The following is a 25,135-nucleotide window of genomic DNA, read 5'->3' on the forward strand; positions in this document are numbered from 1 at the left end:
TGTTCAGCAACACCTTCCTTGTTAATAGGGGTTCAATGCTTACAGTAGTGACATTATTATAAGAAGTGCGGAATCATCTTTAGGATGTGAGCAGATCAGAACTAATTTTTGGTGAAAGTATGATGTAAAGTGGAGTTTTAGCAAGTAATTGCATTTTACAATTAGAGGCGCTGAACATCGATGAGTGGAATGCAGAAAGGCTTGACTGAGCAGAATGTCAATCCAGCAATGTTTCTGTGTAGTTCATCAAGTCCCTGCGATGAAGGATATCCAGATAACAAGAAAGTCATTAGCAAAACAACAAGTGTGTCTGATGATAATGTATTCTTTAATAATGAGGACTGATTGCCATATGACCAACAGTGAGCAGAGGCACCAGCAAAGAGCCACATTTGTCTTTGGAGAATCTTTTGTAATGCCTTTCAAAAAGTATACTGTCAAATTTCAACTGCAACTTTCACAAAACTGTAATACATTTGAGCGCCACTGAACTGATAAAATATATAATGAATTTGTACTAATGTTCTGAATTTCAGGGGTATGATTTGACATCGTTAAATAGATAAAAGAGGGTGCAAAATAGGCAGTCCTGGAAAATAAATGTAAATAAGCTACTTTCCCCCCCCTAATTCAAAGGCATAGATTTAAAGCGTAATAAGAATGTGTTCGACCTATCCACCATTATTATTTATTATCCTTCAGTTAGCTGGTGCCTTTGGCCAAGGGAACTTAATGCTAGACAACTTTTTACAATTGTTTACAGGATATTCTTACGTTGTCGATTCAAGGTAAGAACCTTGCTCAAGGGTACTACTCCTACAGTGGGGGTTTGAACACAGGATGTTCACGTTACAAGACAACAGCCCACCTGCATGTAGATGGAAGTTGAAGTGTTCTAAGAGTGCCAAGGACAAAAATAAATGAGAATAGCAAGACACTTCCCTGTTCTCACACCAGATGGGATGAAGAAATCTTTGTTCCATGATACTCTATATTCTCAGTCATTCAGAGAAGCCACTTAACTTGCTGAGCTGCATCCTTTGACAGTTTCATCAATTCTTTTTCAAATGTGGCATAAATGTGACTAAGATGGTTACATTGTGTTTTCTTAGCTGAACCAGTACAGCTAGATGACCAGTCAAAAACACAGAGCACTGACTGAAAGATGAGGGAATTCACAGTGTGTGTGTTCAACAGCATTTGAATGGCCATCACAACGAAACTGCAGTAGTTTAGGTGCCGAATCCTGCCTATGACCTGAGCAGGGGGGTGACTTCATCAAAGAATGGTACATATTCAGGACTGAGGAAGGTTAAAGCTGCATTATCCCTTGGCGATGATCTCTGTAAATCCAGACTGGCATGTCAACGAAAGCAAACGGAACAATTTCACTTGACCATGAGAATGCAGCATAGGCCCTACTTGAAGTGCTCATGATATTTGGTACCCAAAAAGAGTCTGACTGATGTTAATATTTACTTCTCTCAGTATTTCATCTAACTCCACAGACCTCAAAGGTTCCTTTTCTGCACTATTAATATTTATGGAGTGGCTGTTTTCACACCTGCCCACCGGACCTTTGCTGAAATGTAATAAAATTATTTTTGCAAATCCAATTTTGAGCACCTAGCCTGGTGTTGGTGATGCCACATCAAAGTCTGTGGAATGCTGGATGCAGGGCTGGAAGGGGGAAGATCTTCGCTTCGCTCTGTTCCGCTCCTGGCAGCAGGAGCAACCCTCTTCCCGAAAGGTTCCCCAAGATCAGTTTTTAATTTACAGACAGCTCAGCTAATAACAAACCCAATTACACAGCAACTGCTTCTTAATTAATGTAAAGCTCTATTGAAAGATTTAACTCCTACACCTACTACGTCTAAGCAGTCCCTCAACTTTTTTTTTTTTTTTAAAGTTGTTCTGATGAGGAAAAGAGGGTGAGAAAATATGAAATCAGAGAGGATAACACAGGAAACAAATTCACAAAGGGTAGCAACAGGTAGGAGAAACTGGGGGCTTAAATACCTTGAGGAGGAGCTAGGAGAGGAAGAGCCGAGAGATGCCCCCACAGGTCACAGAGAGGAAAGGGGGTCAGTGGGACAGAGGTGAGAGAGGAAAAGGCAGAAACAATGAAAAAGCCACAGCTGACTACAGCACAGTAAAAAGTGAAAGATAAGAACACAAAAGAGAAGATAAAGGAATGTCAAAAAAAGTAAACCACTGTATTGGGTGATACAATCTTATCAAGGGAAATGCAGGGAGATGAATGGGAAAGATTTTTTAAATGTCTTGCAACAATTCATGTCACACAATTAAAACTACAAAATTTATAAATTAAAAAAATTATATCCTCCATCTGAACTGGAAATTTCTGAAACTATTTTAACTCGTTAACACAAGTTAATTCTTCAAAATCTTTAAATATCTTAACTCTTTAGACTTATGACAGAAGTGGGAAAATGGGTTGAAAGAGGTCAAAGGGTAAAAATATCTGACTGTAATTAAAGCCCTGAGAGCACTGTACCTTCACTGTGGCAGTGTTCTCCGAGTTGCTGTTCATCATGTCGTTGAAGGAGTTGAAGAGACTTCTCAGTGATTCCATGAAGTCAGCCTCCCCCTTGTTCTCATACAGCCTACAGAAGGGATGCCACAGGATGGTGACAAAGCAAATAAGAACTTCACTTCCATCATCACTCATCTCTGCCAAGCTTGCACACACACCATATCGGCTACATGTTTCATATGTGAATTACATACTGTACATACATATACAAACTTAAGGTCATGCCAAATGGCATTTTTTCTACAGTTGAAAAAAACAACACATATCTCCCTTTACGTATATGGAACACCAGAACAGAGGAAATTACCAAAAATCATTGATGTTGCATGGTGTTAACAGAACAAATTGTTGATCAGGATAAAGAACTTTATTACACTCAGCCCTACAAATAGTACTACTTTTAGCCATAATAGAATGGCTCTTCCCACATCCATCACAGCAACGTAAAGGCCATAAGTGTGAAGCACACAGCCCAGTACACCACTGGCACCTGACAAGTCTGTCTACAGCTGGATTAGCCCTGAATAGATGTTTAGGAAGTGAGAAAGTGTAGAAAAACCAGACCAGTGAAAGCCACACTGATACCATGTTTTGTGGAGTAGGGGAGCTGATGCGTATGGTGTACATGACACCTGTCCCAAGAAACTAACAATTCTATTGGTCCACAGCATGGTTCATACATGCAATTAGAAAAAAAGGCTTTGTAGGTTTGTAAAGAATTTAAAGTAGCCTGATCAACTGTTCACAACTTAAAAAAGGATTAGTAGAATATAAAAAATGATGGCATGGTAATACCATGTTTCCACTGTAGCAAGAGAATATTTGGCACTATATCATGTTTTTGCATGCTGTCCAGAATCTTAAAAACACTCATCTTTGCTTCTTTACATTTCCCTTCATTTACTAACCAAGCCCAGCAGTGTTAGCAATCCCCAGGTAATGAACAAAAATGAGAGGGATGGCCATTAAAATAAAGGAGATCTGTCATGTGAAAAGAGTTTTTTTTTTTTTAAAAAAGTCTCTTTAAATGAGGTATTACGAGCAAATAACTTGCATGGTCAGAAGTGGTAGACAAATGGTCTATTTCAGGCATTCTGCCCTTGAAAACACCAAAACCACTCTTTGTCCTGAGGGAAGAAGTGTCAGTATTTAGAGATGCCATATTCCACAACATCTCTTTCCATGGCTTCAGGACCTTAGCTACTGACAGGGAGTGTGTCTGACCCTGTGAAAAAAAAGTTATTGCTGCGGGCTTACCAGCATCTAACCATCTGAGATGCTGTCAGCTCTGCAAAGGACATCACTGAGGAATGAATTAAAAAAAAAAAAAAAAAATGTAACATCTCTTTCCCTATAGCTGTTCCTCCTGCCTCCAACAGGCATGACAGTTTGTCTCTAGAGATAGCAACTAATATGGTAAAAATTAACATGAAAAAGGTAATAGCCAAAAAAATTAATAAATTAAAAAAATCACCCAGGGTTTTAGATGTCATGGGTACAATATGCACTGCAAGCAACAGCATGAAGTGAATGAGCTTTCCTGACATTGAAATGAAACCAAGAATGGAATTAAAGAAAGCCCAGGTGATGAGCAGGCAGAAATGGACATTAAACAGAAGATCTAGCATAGAAAATGTAAAACAAGGACAGTACAGGACTGTTTCACTGTATAATTCAGAGGTAGCACAGACAATGAATAATTGCCTCAACCCCCAGAAGAAAAGCAACTGGGACTTCCACTGTAAATCAGTACTCAACCTTTCTTCATCCATCTGCCATCAAACAACATCACATTTCAAACTGTTATCAATTATAAATACCCTGTACCAATTAAAAGTCATTCAAGTTATCCATCAAACCGAAAGAGGCCAAAAGCAAGTATCTGTTACTTGTCCGATCTGGTTGACACACACTTCATCTAATCAATAATAGCTTCTTGAAAAGGCAGGAAGCTTCAATGACACTGCTGACTTTTTCACAAAGATTGAGCACAAATAAATTTCCAACTAAACCTAATCTATTCAATATCATTTAAAAACACAACAAAAATGTTGCCAGAAACACACTGTTAATCTGTAAAATAACATTCGTCCAAAATTGACCTGGAGCAAAACGTCACACAAATTAATTAAAAAGCTAATTACTGATCACTAGGTCATACCTAAAATAACTCATTAAATGATATTAATTTAAATGGTGTGGAATAAAATGGTAAGTTCCTAATGTTTCCTTTTTTGTTCAATACTATCACAATTAGTCAAAATAAAAAAAAAAAAGGTTTTGAATATATGGTTGCCAATGTATGTTTGCATGTATCTTGCCAAGTTATCCAAATTATATGTTTAAACCTTTGACATTAAAACTACAGTAATGATGAGTATTTATACACTTATCTAGGTGAACTATGCAACAATTTCAAAACAGTAAATTTTAGCAAAAAATTAGAATACTAGAGAGGTGAATAAGTAAATGGTGGGTCTTATGACACATTTTGAATTTAAAATCTGCATCATAATCATCATAATTCAACAACAAAAACAATGGTGTATAAAAGAACCCAAAATGTTCACATTGTGATAGGTAGTGCTAAGGGCCAAATGCTTTTGAGCTGTCTGAGGCCACCTCACTCTGTTTTAAACATGTTCTTGTCTTCATGTGGGTTTCCTCTGGATGCCTAAGTTTCTTTTCACAGTGCAAAGACATGTGCTGCTCCCATTGATGGCTTGAAATTGCACTTTTTGAGTGTATAAACATGTATGTGATTGGATTGCAATGGACTGGTGTCCCATCCAGGGTGTAGCCTCTCACTCTCTGCTTGCAAGATCAGCTGCAGACCACCATGACCCTGCACTAGACAAGCAGTTACTGGTAATGAATAGACGGCTTCTCAGAAGTCATCTATTCATTATCACAGGGCAGCCAGTGTTCGGAGTGACATCTTTAATTTCTCAGTTTTTAGCGTACATCTAATATTCTGGATGTTCACAGACATAAGATGCCACCAAGGATCTTCAATTCATTCACTTGACCTGTCTATCACAGGTTTCAGGAAGCTGGAGAGGTCATAACATCTGGCACTCACTGGTTGAAAAGCACACGTGAGCGGACAATGAACTTGAAGATGTACTCCAGCGCTTTCATGGCCTTGAAGAGCTTTTCAGTCAGCTTCTCTGCATTCTCCACATAGTTCTTCAGTACCTTGGTCAACTTCCTGGAGGAAGAGGGATACCATAAGCACTCATGCTCGCACTTATCACTTAGCAATCATTAACTACACTGATTAGTGAGGCATTTTACCCAGACAGGACAGTTTCAACACTGACATAAAATGTCAATTTAAGAGTTATTAGAGGCAATTATAATAAACAGAATATTTGGGTTAAAAAAGTGTGTGTGTAATATATTTGTTTTACTGATTTAAATATATTATTAAATATAAATTGATTGTCTACGTTATGCAAGTTCAAGAACGGGGGGAATTAGTTGCCATAATTTGTTAGCTAGAAATATTGCATGCATGTCATTTACAGGCTTTTAACTTAGTGACCATTACATTTCAGACTTTTCCCCTCATTTACTACCAATAAAACTGAAAGTGCTGTTGTATTCCTTGTCTGTCCTTAGTCGTCAATGCTTAAGAACCAGGTTTTACTGTGTTTTTTTCAGATGAATATTTATAGTGTGATCAATCATAGCTGTTTTGAGCAGTCAAAAACATCTCCCACTTTTATTTACAATTAAACAGCCTAAAAAACACCCAACATAATTAACTGTTGAAACTATACTACAGCAGCCATGTCTCAAATTACATATATTCTGCTTTTCTCCTCTTTTCTTCCATCTCTCCCCTCCTCCATTTTCCACATGAATGGGTCATTTATTGTAGTTTTACAACAATTTTTCCACAGAAAACAGGGTTAGATAGATTAACTTGGATTGAATGGGTTATACAATTATAGGTTGCTGGATTTTAATATGCTGAAATACAATATTAAAGGGAAAACCAGTCTGTTCATAGTTACACTGAAATTTTCTTGCTTGGTTTTTGGTTAAAGTTCTGCTTTGGTTTTTCATTCTTTTTTGTACAATGTATTCCTTTTTATTCTTAACTAAATTATGCTCTATACGTGTATTTTTCTTTGTATATGGAAGATCCAAGTAATACATTTTCTTTTACAAGATAAAATTATAATCATCGGATCTGAATGACAACTCAATTTCATACTATTTTGGTCATGGAAGATGACAATTTATCACTCCTGAGAACCACATGTTTGTCATGCCTGATTTATATTTACAGCTGTTTTCAATATTACTGTGTCCTCTTGCCTTTGTATCTAACAGTGAATGAATGACTAATAAAAACTCTGCATGTTTTACTTCAGCTCTGAAGAGAAGCTACACTATTAGAATGGAGATTCCAAGAGAAGCAGTAATAGGTAAGATTAAACACAAAGAGCTGTGCTTGGCAAACTCGTTAGATTGGTTTTTGTTGCAGGTTGTAAATACTGTATAAAGACAGCAGTCCTCATCGTATTTTATTACATGATTAACCGTACAAACAAGTCCCATAGTTTAATGAAAGTAAAACTGTAAAGCATACTTACAAATATGCCAGAGTGGCACTGAAATGCTTTCGAATGTAAGTTTCAAGAACAGGGTTGAAGTGCTGGAACTTCCTGTCTGCAATAAGCCCAATTATGAAAACCTGCCGAGGAAATAAAAGCAGGTTCGTTCAATAGTAATTTGCAACACAAGTCATAAGGATTTCTTTGAACTATGATCTTGTCAAAAAGGAAGGCCCAGAATACATATCTTCTTTTCACTTGGATGCTAATCTAAACCTGTGGGTATTGCAGAAGTACCAGTGAAGGGGGCATGGTGTCAGAGAGCAGTGTGCTTGTTTCTGGCAAATCCGTGAATCTGCTTTATGCTGAGAATGAAGAGAAAACAAATGCTGCACAGAGCTTGGACAGGCAACAATAAAGAAAATGTGAAACATGATTTATGATCTTATTAATCAGGGCTCATTGGGTTAAAAAAAACTCAATTTTATTTAATTACATTTTAAGACTCAAATTAGCCTATGATTAACATGCATGCCGGTCAATTAGATGAAAAACTGATTACAACTGAGATGCCACTGCTATGTTAAAGATGAACCTGAGATACTAAACACTCTGAGGGGCAAACCCAGACAGTGAGGGTGGCTCGGGGAAACTCAATGGACAATATAAGACAAACTACAGAGTAATTCAGGACACTGATTTCTAGTTAGAGATTTCCTATTATTTTAAAAGACAGGCAATCAGGGAGTGACACTATGTAAAAATGCAGGCAAGCTGTGCCACAGACAAAAAGCAACTTCCTCCTGTCTTCATGACAAAATGGATGCGAGAAGAAAATGGAAATGGCAGACAGAAAGCTGACAAGGGAATAAAGAAAATGCTTCCTAACAAGGCAAACACAAGAACCGTTTCGAGACAACACATTTCCTGTAGCGTATTCAAACCCAATGTCTAGTGCATACCCATTCTTTGACAATAGATCTGGAAGCCCATGCAATAAACCAATATATAAAGCATATTGGTTTATAGAGTATAAACCAATCAAATAATATGTTTTTATTTTAACTCAAACATTCAGGACACATGAAAGCATGAATATTTAGTGGATTGAAAGGAAGAAATAACGGAAATATATCTACCTAAAACAGAGCTCATGTAACATTTCCTTAAAATATAATAATGTATGGAATTATGACAAACAATTGCACCTGTGGATTAAGAAATGCTGAATATCAAAGTTCAGCTAAAAACTTGTGAACATGGGCAGAGCTTGAGTACAAAAGCACAATCATTGCCTGTTTATTATGACCACAAAAAATCCCAAGCCTAATCCTTGTGCCATCCAGGCAGGTTGCTGAGTGCATTTTGTCAGAAGTGAGATAGGCCCCGCCCCACTAATCAGCAGTAATCACTCTGCAAGAAAGTGATCAGCCTGGAAGGCAGCACAGAGTAGAAGAAAATGACCTGAGCTTTGAGTGAAGGAGGCTGCCTGGAGCAGAGAACTGTAGGATGCTGAGATTGGGGAGAGAACTACAAAAGACTAAAGAAATTTTTTTCTTCTTTCGTTCGAAAAAAAATAGTCTCCTTACCAGAGCATCGAACACCAGGGTGTCGAAAGTGTCGCTGTCTGAATTCTCCATCATGATATTAAAGAGTGCATCCAGTGTATCTTGCAGAAACTGAAATGACAGACAGCATTTTAAAACACCAGGGGAAAAAAATAAATGCAATTCTTTATACAAATGGCTGGCAGGAAGAGTCCTAATAGCTCACTTTAATGCGGTGCATTCTACAGCCAGCTACATATCCAAAAAGTTCTGCCTTTATAATTGGACTGCATTTGCATAAAAGCACATCCTATTTTACAGTCTCTCGCCCCATGATGTTTAGTCAGTTTGCATTTTTTCCCATGCATTGTCATTCCGATCAAAACACAGTCCAGAAAGAATAATCAAGCTTTTTGAGCATGTTTATTAAAAAGCACAGCTGGGTAATTCAAAGGTGAAAAAAGGTAACCAGTGACCCAGAAGGGTGCTGTAAAACATTGTCACCTCACAACAGCTAATTCTCCCCCCAAAAAAAAAAAAAAAAAAAAAAAAAAAAAAAAACTAAACTTGAACAAAAACTCCCCTCTGACAATCAGGGCTGCTCCCTTCTTCACACTCATTAATGAAGATATAATTAGCTTTTCTGTTCTGTACAGAAGAGCTACTCCGATACAGTAAACAATTCTGTTGACCAGGACTAGATGAGAAGGGCTTTGCTGTGATCCCAGAGCAGTCTTGGCTGAACTCCAGTTAGACAGGATAGATGGAGCCCTGCAGATATTAACTTGAACTACAAATGTTGCAGGAAGAGTAAACAGCTGAATACCTACAGATACACACCTTAATTATTAACTGAGGAGTATGCTATCGAAGTCAGACTGAAAGAGAACATTACTGCTCCTTTTCAAGTCTCTTTGTGGTTCTCTCAGAAAGACAAAAAAAATAGTGCTGTTTCCTTGGACTTGTCCTGCTGAGGTTAGCAGTGCTAGTGTGCACAGCAAGTGAGGCCAAACCTCCACCTTCCCAAGCCACACACTCAAGATCCTCCTGGGGGATCCCCAGGCATTTGTATGGCAATATGTACTGAGATTTAATCTTTCCAGCATGTCCCAGGTCCTCGCCAGGGTCTCCTGCCAGTGGGACGTGCTCAAAACTATTCCTGCAGGAGGCACCCAGGATGCATTCTTACAACACGCCTGAACCACCTGAGCTAACTCCATTATAGACCAGTAGAGTACCCACAAAACTACTGATGTTACATTGATCCGTCTTTCAATCTCCTGCTCCCTCCTCCTATCAATTATGAAAGAGACCAAGTCAAGACTGATGTGACAGAATGGTATTTGGCAGTAGCAAAGTAAACCATGACCCTGGCATCCAAGAGAAGCTTGTTTCTGACAGACTTTTACTGATAAGGTACAGGTATACCCTGGTATACAAACTCACAGTTTACAGCTTTTCAGTATAATGGCCTAGAAAGCTTGTACCCATGTTCGGTGTGCAGACCGGCTGCTCCCGGCATTATGGATTTTTTTTCTTGGTGTTCGAGGCAGATTTTTCCCTGTTTAAAAATGGAAACGCTTATGTACAGTTACTTGTGTAATATATACTGGTTTATATTGTGATATGTGACAAATAGAATGTACTGAAAAATCATACATCTGTATCCAGATCTCTATCTGTTAACGTAATGCACTTTTTGTATTGTTCTCTGAGGTGTATATCACTTTGGAGTAAAGTATCTGCTAAATGAATAAATAGTGTAAATATACTGTACAGGTATGTGTCCTTTGTACATTTACACATACTTACAGTACAGTAGTTTATTAAAAAAAAAGTCCTAACTTTGTCTTTACTAATTTTCTTCTTGATGATGTTTAATATCTTTTTGATGTTTTGATTACTGCCTCCTGAGATTGTTCTTAAGTGTTTGGAGGATGTTGATGAAAATATTTGGGCATGTCCATTAAGTCCAGGAATGCATCATTTACTCTCTCCATTTAAAATAATGGGAAAGAAGCTCCCCATTTACCAAGTCTTGGTATATATGGACTGTTTTTCTGGAACAATTTAGGTCCGTATAACAGGGGATACCTGTACTTTTAAACACTAATAAAAATAACATAACTGAGACAAGCCACAGTTTTCACAAACCGCACACCAGCTGCTAAACTTGTGCTTTATTCTGTTTTCTCTTACACCCAGGGAATTACATTGCTTTCACAAGCTTTTTCAAAACAGTGACCAACAGCCACATTTCTATGCCCACCCATTATAAACACTTGTGTGCGCCACTTTTAATGACCATGTAAAGAAAAGAAATTTTCAAAAACAGGAACCTGCAAATTCTGCAACTAGCTGTAAGTACTGAGCTATGGAAGAACATGCTAGTGTTTCATTTTGTTTCACCTGATCAAATCATCCTAAGTACCACTCAGCTTCTCAGCAAGGACCTCAGTCTGCCGAAAAGCTACGACACTGCACTTTGTAACAAACAGCTAATCTAAGAGGTGGGCCATACTATATGGAAATTAATCCTCTGGTGTTGACAGCTGATGCAAACTAAAAAAATGAATCCCTTCCATTATTAAAGTGCAAAAGGTCCAGAATATACCAAAACCAAAGCTCTCATTGCATTAAAACAATTCCAGTGGCAATAAAGAGTATAAAGGAATGACTTCTCAAGACTTTCAGGAAAATATCTGGCAAATCCTACATAAAAATGTGGTCAACATAGCTGAAATCACCACATGTATGTATTTTTCTCCATGGCCCATTGTAGGATTATGTGGGACAGCCTCTCACAGATATAGCCACTGAATGGATCCATTTAATACATAGTCAGTGCACGAATGCGTTCACAGCCAGACCTCAACCAACCAGAGTGTCGCAAATTTAAATAAAAAGACATACATGTATGCCTTCACACAAGGCTGCAACATCTTAACTATCCAATGAATACACAACAGATATGCCAAGGCACTGCTACAAGAAGGCCAGCACTCACTTTCACCACTTCTCCGCCGTCCACCTTCATCAGCTGCCGTAGATTCTGCTCCAGGAGACTTGTGTTGGACCGCCACTTGAGAAGACCTAGGAGGTCCACTGCAAGAAAACCAGAGACACAGCAGAGAAACAATGGAGTACAGTGTTACCACAAAACACAAACTGCTATCTTGAATTTAAGATGCAAAAAGCATAAACCAGCAGGTCCATTTTGTCCAGGACAATTTTCAAGTTGTCTCACTTGAGATAGCACTATGTGCTGGCCAAGCCAATATGTGCAGTGTGGTAAGTCAGGCATACTGATTCTGTAATTGTGTTTGTGTTGTTTACCTTGTTTATAAGGATACAATATATACTCTTTGCTAAACTCGGAACATGTTTTCTTCCACAAACAAGCAGCAACTGGAGTCAGCAAAAGAATGTTTTCCTCCATGTGTGTTACAATAGTGTCCCTTCCCAAGCTGACATGGAAGGAGAAAGACAAGAATTGTGCAAAAGGACTTCACAAAATTGGGAGGAAAGAACTAGAGATTAAATCTGAATTCAACAACTAATGAAACTGATTGAACACAGGGAAACTTATGTTGTATAAGTGCAAGATTTTAACATCATTGATCTAAGAGGACAAGTCAATCAGGAGGACAATCAGCAGGATAAAACAATTTGCAGAGGAAATTTGACAATGCAGCACTGTGCACCAACAGGGAAAGGAGAGAAAAAAAAAGTTGAGCAGCCTCTTGAAAAAGATAGTATCCAGCAGGTGACCCGCATATTTTTCAAATCAGAAGGCAGCGTCAGGCATGGGCCCGTGCAACTGACAATGGCTAACAAAGGCACCTTCCTGTGTTTTACCTGGAGATCACCAACCATCTTGCCATTGTCAATAACACGTCTTTGAAATTTCTGACAGATTAGAGCTCAGCTGTCAGTAATGCCTAAAACAGCACATTCTACAAGGAGTTTTTCTTTTTTTTCTTTTTTAAATCATGTGGCTTCTCTCCAGCAGGACAAATGAAACCCAAGAAAATTAAATCATAGGAGGCAGTCACTGGGACAAGTAAGCGGAAGTGACTTGTCAGTAAGCTGAATGGGGCAGAAAAGGGGTTCCCTGCTTTAATTCCCACCCCAAGGCAGGCAATACCCTCAGAAAGAAAGATCTGCTTCCCTTTCATACACGGTGAGAAGAGACACTGCCTCCTCAACCGTTTACTGTCATTGCACACAATTTCCACTGTAATTACACTGTCACAGCACAGGCAAAAAGTTCCATTCTCAGAAGCCATAAAAGCAGGAAGACCAAGTTACAAAACAGAGAAACAGGGGCTGATGGACCCCTATAGGACACCTGTGTATAGCACCTTTAAGATATGAGCAATCTGCTTTCACATCTGATAGAGGAACACACAATTTTGCTTGCTGACAAACCAAGAAGAAAACAAAGAATACCAATACTAATAAACTACAAATGCACCATAATACATAGTTTATTTTTTCATAAAAATCCACATCATTAAATAAATCTTCGACCAATTACATCTGATTTCTGTTATTTGCTGTAGGAAGATAATGTAAATCACAGATATGTGCTCCAGTTTACTAATGTGTTCTGCCAAATATTAACTCAGAACCAAGTCAAAATGTACACGCAAGAGTTTGTCATTGAAAAATAATGTGAATGGAGTACTAGAAAATAATTTTCTACTTGTGGCGATAAGGAGTTTTCCAGAACAGTCCATAATGAATTCATTTATCCCAGAAAAGCAGACACAATCGACAGCAAAAAGCCTCGTATTCTGCCATTTGTGAAATTATATCTCAATCATTTGTACCCCAGGTGCATTTCAAGTGGTCAGCTCACATTGGCAATACTGTATAAAAACAAGTCCATGAAAAACCATTCAAGGCATCATGTTAGAACACCGGATTCTATAATATCCTTGAAGAGCTTGACTGTACTTTTTGTTGGTCTTCTGTATGTGACAGAATGACTACATACTTTACAAATTGCCTTCAGTACAGCCCTTTTGTTGTTTTGTCCTGTGTATTTATTGTCCTGTATTCCTGTTTTGTGCTGAACCATGGTCTCTGGAGAAACAACATTGTATACAAGCTATACATTGTATGTATACAAGCTACATAGAGGAATGACAATAAAAACAGCTTGACCTTGAAGAAAGCCATTTTTACCATGACCATAACTATATAACTTAGTTACATAGCCATCACACAAATGTTTCACCTTCGTGATTTACATGATAGTTCTGTGAAGAAACCAGTTATTTTTAAATGGAGGTTTGAAATGTGAGCTATTTGACATTTGAGAGTAGTACTTTTAAAAAAAAAAAAAAAATCTGTGGAGGGCACAGCAGAGAGCATCAAAATAATTATTTCATTTAATGTATATGGAAGAAATCATAAGACATACATATCCGTGTGTTAGACATAACTGCTAGACATGTAATAAATCAGTTTAAGTACAGGAAAGTACTATGAAACAATGTTTTAGAATGTGAGGACTGTGGACTAATGTACCAACATTAATGTAATTTAAGCTCTTATTGAATATAACCAAAGTGCACAACTTCATTACTGAAATCATAACAGGGCTGTTGTCAAAGGCCAGAAACTAAACTGCTCATCAAATGTAATATATGGGAAGTAAGGTCACCAGTATGACTTTAGACTCACTCAATTTTATGAATATCTAAGCTGCAAGATGCCACACAAACACTGACAGCACAGAATGATGAAGATGAAAAGCCTAGCACTGGCAAAGGTGGATCTAAACTAAAAATATTTATTAAAAGGATGAGTTCCCCTTTTCTGTTTAATCAATGAACAACACCACTGAGTCAAAGAACAGAGTAAACATTGGAGAGTCATTCTGGGACCATGAAAATCCAGTCTTCTATGGAGATTGGTTCTGCTGCATTCCCTTCCCCATATCTTAAATATCTGACTTAAAAACAAACACTGCCCTTTCTATCACCTACTGTTGCCTGGAGATTAACAAGTGAAATAATTGTCAAATGAAAAAAGCAACAGCACTGGTGTGAGTATCATTCGAATCCACCAACAGGAAATCAACAGACATGTCTTCCCAGCAGCTCCCAAATAAACAGGCCACTTGTGCATTGCTATAATTTCAGTCTTCTGTCCAGTTTGTCCCATACAAGTATTGCTCAAGTGTACTGAAGACATTTCACTGGTACTGTATATAATACAACCCTTTAGGTCACAGACTGATGTTGAGAGATTTGGTGGGGAATAATTTTTCCCATGTGTTCCTGATCCTACAAAGACCTTAAATAAACCAAGGTTTGTTGTGAAGTCTTCAGCATCTTTACCAAGAGTATGGATAGTGAAATCATCTTCCAAGAACACAAAAACCAGATTTCACACTCCTTGTCTCAAGAGCGCTCAATGAAGTGTAATCAAACAATGCTCAGTGTGTAATAGGCTGTTTATGAAATACTGATGCTGTTACAAGCATCTGAGCTCCTGAAATTGTTTCTTTAACTGCAAGGAGTTAAATGCAAGATACTTTTCAGTACACCTTTTGCACTATGAATAGGCCCTCAGGTCAACAATGACACCAACATCTGTTTTTCAAAGTTGACTGAAAGCACATCTCATCCACCAAATCCCATGTTACTTCCTCTCGCACTCTTACCTGATTTGATCCAAAAACCCTCCACGTAGTTAAAATCGCCACTGAAATAGAGGAATAAGCATCCATATTCTTTAGTATCTAGGAAAGGTGATGCAGCTCAAGAACAAGCCTCTGTCACCTGGAGTAGTAAATTCAGTAACCTTGAGAAACAGCACTTGTTCTCAACTACTTCACTAATTACTTAGCTGCAAAAAGAAAAAAGTGCTGGTTAAGAAAAATAAAGATTGTAATGTAATTAAGACTAGATTACATAAATGGATAAAGAAATAGGAGAAGAACAGAGACTACACTTCAGTGCCAATACAGCAAACAAGAAGCTGTTCCTGGAACTGTGAAAACACGGTACCTGAGCAAACAGCAGAAAACCGGCTTGCTGAAGGGCCTACAATGACATATTTCTTTGCCATAAATTATGCATATTTCATACACTTAAGCATCACTAGTTTTAGTGAACTGTATGTGATCACCACCATTAGAGGTTTAATTAGTTTACACACAACAGACACTTTAAGCTTCTACACATAAAACTTTCAACCACAGTAAAGAATTTTCTGATCTTCAACTGTCCCCATCTCTTTCCCAGCATGATGTGTGAGAGCAGTAAAATGTGTGAGGTAACTAAGCGTATCTCTCACCATTCTGGGTGAGTTTAGTGGAGCACACCAGGGTGGAGATCTGGAAGGAGTCCTTGGTGATGATGCAGCTGCCCAGGTTTTGTGTGCTCTTCCCCACGGTAGAGTAACCCTTCTCCTCCAGCTCCATCTTTGTGGCTGGTAGGTTCAGGTAATGGGATGAGTCCTCTAGCTTTTTTGCCTCTGCCTGGAAAAGAGTCAAGTCATAACACAACACATTTAACGTCACGCTGAAAGCATTACTTTCTTCCAAAATATGTTGAAAACCTTAATTTCAGAAACACAAAAAAGCTAAAACTACTACAGTAACTCTTTTGAAATAAAAATTCACTGAAAAGAATTTAAGAGGGGCGCGGTGATGCAGAAGGTTTGCCGGGTCCCGCTGTGTGGCGGGTCTATGGTTCAAGCCCTGCTTGGGGTGCCTTGCGGAGGACAGGCATCCCGCCCGGGGTATGTCCCCTCTCCCTCCAGCCTTGTGGCCTGCGTTACTGGGTTAGGCTCTGGTTTGCCAAAACTCCGTTTGGGACAAGTGGTATCAGACAGCGTGTGTGTGTGTGTGTGTGTGTGTGTGTGTGTGTGTAAAATAAGAATTTACCAGGAATTAATAAAAATGAATTTAAAGCAATATTGCAATGCCCAGGTTTTAATATGAATTTAGCTGTTGACTAACATGAGTGAGTGATCTTTGCTCTGAGTAGCAATCCACACTGATCAGGACAATGTGTCTGACATGAGAATTCAGTGGTCATTACCTTGTACACAATGAGATCATGTTCTCCGTCTCTCAACGTGGTACCATCGTAGCGCATCAGCTTTACAAATGACAGGGCAAATATCTTCTCGGATTTGTCTTTGGCTGCAAAGGAGAGGCAAGGGTGTTTGAAATATTTTGAAAATCTTTAGCAGAGCTCATCAAAGTCATTAGGAAGTGTCACCATCAAACTCCAGCCACCTGAGGGTACTACCTAGTATTTAGACATCAAGCCTTAAATAGACAATGAAAACAATTTAAATGAAAACATAACGGATCCCAGTTTAATTAAATCATAGCTAAACATAAACCTGTTCAGTGAACAAGCAAGGCTGCCTACGAGAAAAAGAAATGGGGGTGCAATGGTATGATACTTTCCTGTACCACAAACTTCTTCAACTAAGATTAAGGAAGGGAAAATGAAGGGAGGGCCAAACATTTTCAGAGCAATTCTCAAGTACCAGCACTAACATGTATACAAGAAAAACAACATTAAATGTAGGACTGTCTATCAAAGGGTGCTTTAACATTCAACTTAATACTTTGACTGATATTAATCAAACACAAAAGACCCATCTTGGAAAATTTAAAGGATGTCCTTTAAGTGCCTAACAGTGGGCAAGGCTGTCACGCCCTTGCTACGCTGCGTTTTGCTACATTTTTAATAATCACTTTTAATAATCACCAGTTTTTTCTTTTGATTAATTTTTTTTTAAAAAAAAAGGATTTAATTAGAGAAAGTCTTCTTCATACGACATAGCGTAAGGGTAAGAGCTGCTCCCCTTGGTCACAGGTTCAAATCTAACCTCCTGCTTTAATACTCTTGGGAAAGATACTTACCCTGAATTGCTCCAGTAAAAATTACCCAGCTGTATAAATGAGTCAACAGTTTTAGGTAGTTTAACATTGTAAATTGCTTTGGCTATAAGTATCAGCAAAATGAATAAACCAAGCACCACAGTGAGAAAATGGCATTTCCCATTTGCCGGTGTAAACAGAACATACATGCTTGACATAAGTGACAGCAGCTGCACTTTGAATGAGCGTCTGGAACTGCTTCACAGGGGGACTGACTTAACAGGGAGGTGAGTTATAGGCCAATCCACCAATGGCAATGACCCACAACATCCATTCATTACAGACATGGACTGCAAAGATCAAATTTACGCATGGGGATGCAATTTGTCTGAGCATCTTCAAGCATCACCTACACATAAATCCTCACCTATGTATAAGTCCTCCTCAAGGCTGCTGGTGAATAATCTTTCAGCCAAGTACTGTTAGGGTGAGTATGCATGTTGGTGATGAGAAACCCTACACCACTACTCTCTTGACACAAGCAGATTTGTTTATATGCCCCAGGTTGGAGGCTTATACTTAGGCTCCCCTCTGGGACAAAATTATGTCAGCCAAGGCGTGCAAGACAAGGGTCGGTGTATTAAATGCATTTTTGACTTGCAATATTTTTGACTTATGACAGGTTTCACAGAACGTAACCCCATCATAAATTGGGGACCACCTGTATATGTAGCTTGTTTCAAGTTAAGTGGAAATACACTGATGTAAATGAAAGCTTATATTCTTATAAGTATTAAATTTGAACATAAACTAATGTTTTTTGAATTGCTGAAAAAGAAAATTACTCGTGTGTGTAAAGTTGAAACCAAATAAGAATTTCTTCTTATCTTTTAATTGATATGTGCATGTGGATTAGTAAAACTGATACTTTCCATTTTAATTTTCATTAAAATCCACATCTACATTCACATCCATAGACATTTATCAGTTTAAACCCACATTCGACAGATGCAGATTTTAATCAGCTCTGTCACATTGCTAGTTAGCATGGTGACATGACACATGACAGTCAGGTGGGGGAGATGTCTGTAGGGTGGGGTGTCATCTTAGAAGCAATATCCATGACTGTTCTGCATAAGCAACTGAGGTGCACAGCAGGGCAGAGGTCCTGAATGATGTTCAGACTGAGCCCTGATACTATCGTGTTAAAGTGCAAATATCAGGACACAAGGTCACCCACAAATCATTTGTACTCTAGTCTACGATCTAGATCACTGATGTATTTTATCATATTCTTGGTAGGCAAATGCTTAATTTCCTACCTACTTAACCTTAGTTACACACACATGCCATTTTTACACTACTTCATTGTTTCCATTTTCTTAAGATTCATGTCATTATTTTTACTCACAGTCCTGAGATGACCGATGACGAAAGGTAAAACGCAGATGGCTACGGTTGACATCCTCAATGGGGATGGCAACCTAGAGAGAAGGGGGATAGCAAAAAAAAAAAAAAAAAAAACTCAGCAAAAAAGCAGCCTATCGCTGACTGAATAAGTCTTGTCTCCCATACTCCAGCACCCACTCATCCTTTCATTAACGCACTCTCATACACACAAATACCTTTAACAAAAAGCATAAGCAAACAGACAAGCAAATTTAATCTTAAGGCTTAATTCAAATAAATTAATTCCAATGAAGCACTCAAAGAAAAAAAAAAATGTCTGAATTACTTATTTCTCGGTCTTCAAATGTAATAGTAGTCTAGCTATATTTTTACACTCAATCTTTCTTCGTATCCACACAGGCCATATTCCAAGTTGACACCAATGCTCAAACCTTATGGTGTCTCAAGAACTCACGCTTGAATTCTTATTTACTCATGCAAAACTAAAAGTACCTCACAGAGAACAAAGCGCAGAACACGCCACTTGAAATAGCACAGTGACCCACCTTGACTGTTTCAAACCAACGAGGCTGTTTTACTTGATAGTAGATGACAGATTTGTACTCAGAGATCCCATCATCCCCTGCACCAGCAAAAATGACACCCTGGGGTGCAGGACAAAAAAAAGCACAAACATTTTAAGTGCTGTTGGTTACTGCCTATTCCCAAACATTGTCCTTTTCAAAGACTTGTGACCAAAAAATTGCTTCAGATGCAACTGCCAGGCAGGACTCTGCTTTGATAATCCTTGACTAAGTTACTTAACCTGAGCTATTTCAAGAAGCGTACAATTACTTTGGGGGGTTAAAAAATTGAGAATACATGTATAAACAAACCAGAGCTCTGAGTGGGAGCTCACAGCTCCCCAGACTGCCACACCAGCAGGAGTATTATTGTGTGCCTCACCTTATCAGACATTACGGGGATGTCAATTTTCAAAGGGCACAATTTTTCCAGTCAAGAAAAGGCTATGGTATGCATTCATTTATTCATACCCATGTACTAAGTCAGTCTTCATGCTGATTCCAGTTGTCTTGGATTCCAGTCTTCTTTCTTCCTCACCTTTGGTTTTTTTGAACAGGAATGACAGCAGCTCAAGCCTAACCCATGCCCTCAACTTTGACGCCATATCAGTACTCCCAAGCTAAATGGTGTTGAGACACCTTGGAGTCGGCTAGACCTGCATCCAGTACAGTTCAAGTTCTTGTGAAGATGCTTTTGAAAACTTCACCACTAATTCAGGAGTACACTGAAATGAAAGACTGAACGACACTACTGGGGCAGTTAGGTTGCCAAAGATTTGGGATCTCTAGCTAGGCAATAAAGTTTCTGCCAGCCAAAGGTGTGAGTTTAAGCTAAGTCAGTCTTAGTGTAGGACAGCTTTCATCGCTCATTACACAGCTAATGCTGGAAGAAATGTCAAGGTTCACCTATGAACTTCAGTTAAGGCAGTCAGCTGAATATCAAACCCTTGACTGTGCTTGAAGGTGCAAACACATAGAAAACTCATCATCTTCACTTAAAAACCAAGATGGGCTATTGACAGGTATTTCTTAAGGAGACAAAAACAGTTTATTTTTCATCCTCCTCTTCAGTTTCTATGACAAGATGTATAGTTAAGACAGCCAGGCCTGAAGACAGACATTCAGACTGCTGCCCTGAAGGCATCTAGCTCACAGAACAGACTATTTCCACTGATACTATATGATCGGGGCACATTAACTTAAATCAGGAAAGCAGCTAAATCTGACAGACAGGTGGTACTTCACTCTTGCCTGTTGAGTGCAAACACACAAGCTAATAGTGAGGGAAACAACACACAAATACAACCTTGATAGGAACTAATTGTGCAGAACTGGAGGATAATTACAAAGTACTCAACCCAATTTGCTGAAATAGATGACCTCAGGTCTAATCATCAGTAGGCAAATGACTCAACCATTTACAGTCAGCTTTAAGTTTTGACATCATTCTAACACAGGAGAAAAAAGTTATAGGAATGGCAAAGAGGTTTGAAATGGAACAGAAAGGAGACTTCTGGGTTTGCCATTGCACAGCTGCTCAACAGAATTGTTATTAGCATCATTAACACACAAATGAGAAAATACGTATTTATTGTGCAAAATTTCTCATTTGGAGACATACCCATTATTATAGGTGAGAACATTTATTGTGCAATGAATGACTGTCTTGGGGGCCAAATTAAAAACACTTAAAGATAAGCCTTGTGAGGAAACATAAATTTGTGCACTTTTTTTTTTTTTTTTTTTTTTTTTTTTTTAAAATTGTCAGATGCGACTCAGAGCAGATTTGAATGAAACCTCCAAAATAATAGGTCACACAGCAGGGATTGTGATTAAGTACAAGAACAGATATGTGGCTACAACAGACCTTTAAATATTGGAAGAGAGACTTGACTGCTGACAGATCATATTATACAAGCCCTATATTCAAATACTGGGTTGACCATAAAAATAAGAATGTCTTGTCATATAATTTACCTGAAGGAGTTTGGGAATATTTAACTGGCACATACATTTATGAAAGGTATAAAAATAAACTCATTAAACCACTATAATTAGAAACTAATGGGAACTGAAGAGAACACCTATAAAAAGGCTAAAGAAACTACTATTAAGAAGAAATTGAGCATTTCCAACCTGTGATGATATGAAAAACGCGAGAGCAAGAAGAAAGCTTTACCCGTTACAGCCTTTACAAGAAATTATATATGGAGATGTATGTTAGGTCATCTAATGCTTATACAATTAACTCTGTAGATGCTCCTGCTTACTCACTATCAAATTTTAAAAAAAAAAAAAAAAAAAAAAAAACCCTACCGAACAGAAGAAAAGACCATCTTCAAGAGTTCATAATTACAAGAAAAGCAGAACCTTTTTCAGAACTATAACATTATCATTTTAGGGATAAAAACAGATAAAAATCAGTAGATTCCATGTAAAGCATTATTTTTTTTACACTGTCACCATGCTGCCATCCTGGGAACGTAGCTATGCTAAACTCAAAAAGGTCCCACTTAAACTGAATACCTTGATATCTATTAACAAGGCTAATTAAACTGCAGCTCCTACAGGGAAAGTGCCCTGTGCTCATATACAGTTGTGAAGTTATAACCACAGTCCAAAAGTCTTATGTCCACCAAAACATTTTTGTCCCTATTAAAGTCATATCTGGGATTTGGACACACAGAAACTACTTAAAGAAGTGTATTGAGGCCAAAGCCAACAGTTAAGTGTTAATGGCTACATGTCAAAATGTCTTAGTTACAATAGTATTTCATAAGGCTGTCGGCAACATCAGAGAGTTCACAAAAAAGAAAGCCACTTATGAAAAACTAAGATATGACAACATATGACAGTGCAATGATGCATAATACAGCCTTCGGTACTGGAGGTGTCATTACATTTTAACAAGTTCATAGGCTCCATCGTTAATGCCTAAATTAAGGTCAGTACTGGAGAATAAAATAAATTAAAATGTGAAGTTCCTACGCTATCGGGCAACAAATCTTTCCCACGTGGATTAAGGGAAAGTAAGAAACAGTACTCCTTGCAAATCATATTCCTAATAAGTAATTAAAAGTTTAATCACTAAAGCTGCTCCTACCAATTTTGGCTCAGTGGATTATTCTGGTAACTGACGTAGATTTTTTTTTATAAAAAGACTGTACTTTTAAAGGTGTTAAATATCTAAATTGGCAAAACTAGGAAACCAGTGTGCTGCTGTACTGATTCTGTACATTTCCAAACATGGATGGGAGAATGCAAGATTCCAGACTTTGAATATGATGTATACTTGCAAACAAACAAAACCAACAATTAAAACAAACCTCCAATTTCTTGCCATCCTCATCATACACAGACATTGTGACTTCCACATTCTTAGGCGTGGTCTTACTGCCTTTATCAAATTCACCCTGGACCAAAGTTACGTATATGTCATTCCGGACATCACCTTGAAAAAGAACAAAGACAGGAGGATATCATGGAAAAAAGAGTGAAACAGTAAAAGTAGGTCAAATCTACCATGTGAAAGACACAATCCTGATACAGAGGTTCTAATACACTGTATATTCATCCATACTGTCCACTCTCCATATTCTCTAGAATCTCACCGGGCATAATGATCTCTGGGAAGCCCATCTTCCGTGCCACAGCTGTTGAGCGATCCACCAGATGAGGAAAATCCTTCCGAATTTGATGAATATCTCCAGGAAGAAGCTTGAGAGTGACCCACAGACCTAAAACGTGAGGGTTGCAGCCCGATTAGTATAGTATTATACTTCAAATGCCTGCAGTCACCTCCTACATCCATTGTGAAACCATCATCAAGGTGTTCGATGGTTCCAACCCATGGAGTCACTGTTAGAGGCCTTGCACCTGATACCTCATCAGATTTTGAGCTGAGAAGAAATTTCAGTGAGTCAAACTTCTTTGAGATCTGCAGTCTCATGCAATTTTCTCTTGCAGAAGTAAAACTCACAACTGTACATTTTCTCTCTGCCTGAAGGGTAAAAAAGCCCATATTTAATTCACTGCCACTGAACAGACCCAGTACTTTGAACTATCCATCATCTGTATGCCAATTAACCAACTAATACACTGTGATTGTTAATACTATCACTGTAGCATCACTGATGCATGACTTGAAGTGAATGTACTGCATTTAGCCACAGTGAGCAAGAGACATGCTAGATAAGGCTGATGGCTAAATTAATACATGTAACAAGTTCCACCAGAAGGATACAGTAACGATCATTCTTACATTAATATTTTATTGTGATTCCGTCACTGGTACAAAAAAAAAATACCCGAGGTAAAGCAATAAGACAACATTTTAAGACTAACTGTTCAGATATGTAACTTGCTACCATTTCTGGAGCATTTAAATACCCACAAAGACATAAATCAATTAGATACACAATGCAGAGAAAAACACAGATAAGGGTGGCTATTTCAGCATGGCAAAGGCAGCCCATGTTTTTTAAAAAAACCAAGGAGAACTGCAAAAATATTGAGTAGCAGGTAAAAGGACAGCTCATGGCTGGTAGTGTAGTGGTTAAGGCTATTGCCTTTGGGTCCAAATGTAATCGCAATGAAAAACAAGTTTTGTATGTTGCGTAGAGGGTTCCTCTGACGAACTGTGCACATACCAACCAGGCAAACTCTCCACTCAAGAAGACCAAGAAACAATGTCTGTCCATGGTCACAAATGGTGTAGCCAGTTTCAATGACACTGCACTTCCTTTATTGGATCAGTACCATGAACCATGGGGAATAGCTGGTAGCATAGTAGTTAGAGCTACTGCCTTTGGACCCAAAGTCTCCAGCTATAGCACCCTTGAGGTAGGTACTTTAAAACTGCTCCAGTAAAAAAAACTTCCTGGCTGCATAAATGGGCAAATAATTATAAATAGATTAACACTGTATGGGCGGTGCAGTGGGTTTGGCCAGGGCCTCCTCTGGGGTGGGTCTGAGGTTCAAGTCTTGCCTGGGGTGCCTTGTGGCAGACCGGTGTCCCATCCTGGGTGTGTCCCCTCCCCCTTCAAGTGGTTGTAGACATATTTTTTTTTTGTGTGTGCGTGCGCGCGTGTGTGTTAACATTGTGAGTTGCTTTGGAAAACAGCGTCAGCTAAATGAGGAAATGTAATCTCTAGTACAATGAAGCTCACTGGAGAATTCATAATGGCCGAAACTAATGCCATGTACTCTTCAGTCCTATCTTTCCATTAGAGTAGGAAGTACAGAAATGTCTACTGACAGGAGGGGGAAAAAAAATGAAACCAAGCATATAGGACGAGTAGATGGAAATATTAAAAGTCACAAACTACCTTACATTTACATTTATTGACTTAGCAGACGCTTTTCTCCAAACTGACTTCCAATGGATACTACGTAGTGTTACTAGCCCACACACCTTATTCACCAAGGTAATTTACACTGCTAGATACACTACTTACGCTGGGTCACTCATCCATACATCAGTGGAACACACTCTCTCTGTGTCACTCACACACTATGGGGGAACCTGAACAGCATGTCGTTGGACTGCGAGAGGAAACCAGAACACCTAAAGGAAACCCACGCTTCACAAGAAGAACATGTAAACTCCACACAGACTGAGCAGGGATCTA

The 25,135-nt window shown here is 38.5% G+C and overlaps 1 protein-coding gene across 2 annotated transcripts in view; it reads right to left on the reverse strand.

Annotated features, from left to right (window-relative positions):
- The window catches only part of dock1 (dedicator of cytokinesis 1), a 178,365-nt gene that overhangs the window by 126,399 nt on the left and 26,831 nt on the right, over positions 1-25,135 (reverse strand). For both annotated transcript variants that reach the window (XM_018761113.2, XM_018761112.2), the window contains exons 13-23: positions 23,117-23,242; positions 22,832-22,956; positions 19,488-19,586; positions 18,944-19,016; positions 16,736-16,839; positions 15,987-16,170; positions 11,680-11,777; positions 8,715-8,804; positions 7,165-7,265; positions 5,640-5,768; positions 2,519-2,627 (exon numbers count right to left, since the gene is read on the reverse strand). In XM_018761113.2, the coding sequence (XP_018616629.1) occupies positions 2,519-2,627; positions 5,640-5,768; positions 7,165-7,265; positions 8,715-8,804; positions 11,680-11,777; positions 15,987-16,170; positions 16,736-16,839; positions 18,944-19,016; positions 19,488-19,586; positions 22,832-22,956; positions 23,117-23,242 (1,238 nt within the window). The remainder of the gene's footprint in view (positions 1-2,518; positions 2,628-5,639; positions 5,769-7,164; positions 7,266-8,714; positions 8,805-11,679; positions 11,778-15,986; positions 16,171-16,735; positions 16,840-18,943; positions 19,017-19,487; positions 19,587-22,831; positions 22,957-23,116; positions 23,243-25,135) is intronic.

This window comes from Scleropages formosus, chromosome 24 (assembly GCF_900964775.1).
Source record: "Scleropages formosus chromosome 24, fSclFor1.1, whole genome shotgun sequence".
NCBI classification, from domain to species: Eukaryota; Metazoa; Chordata; class Actinopteri; order Osteoglossiformes; family Osteoglossidae; genus Scleropages; species Scleropages formosus.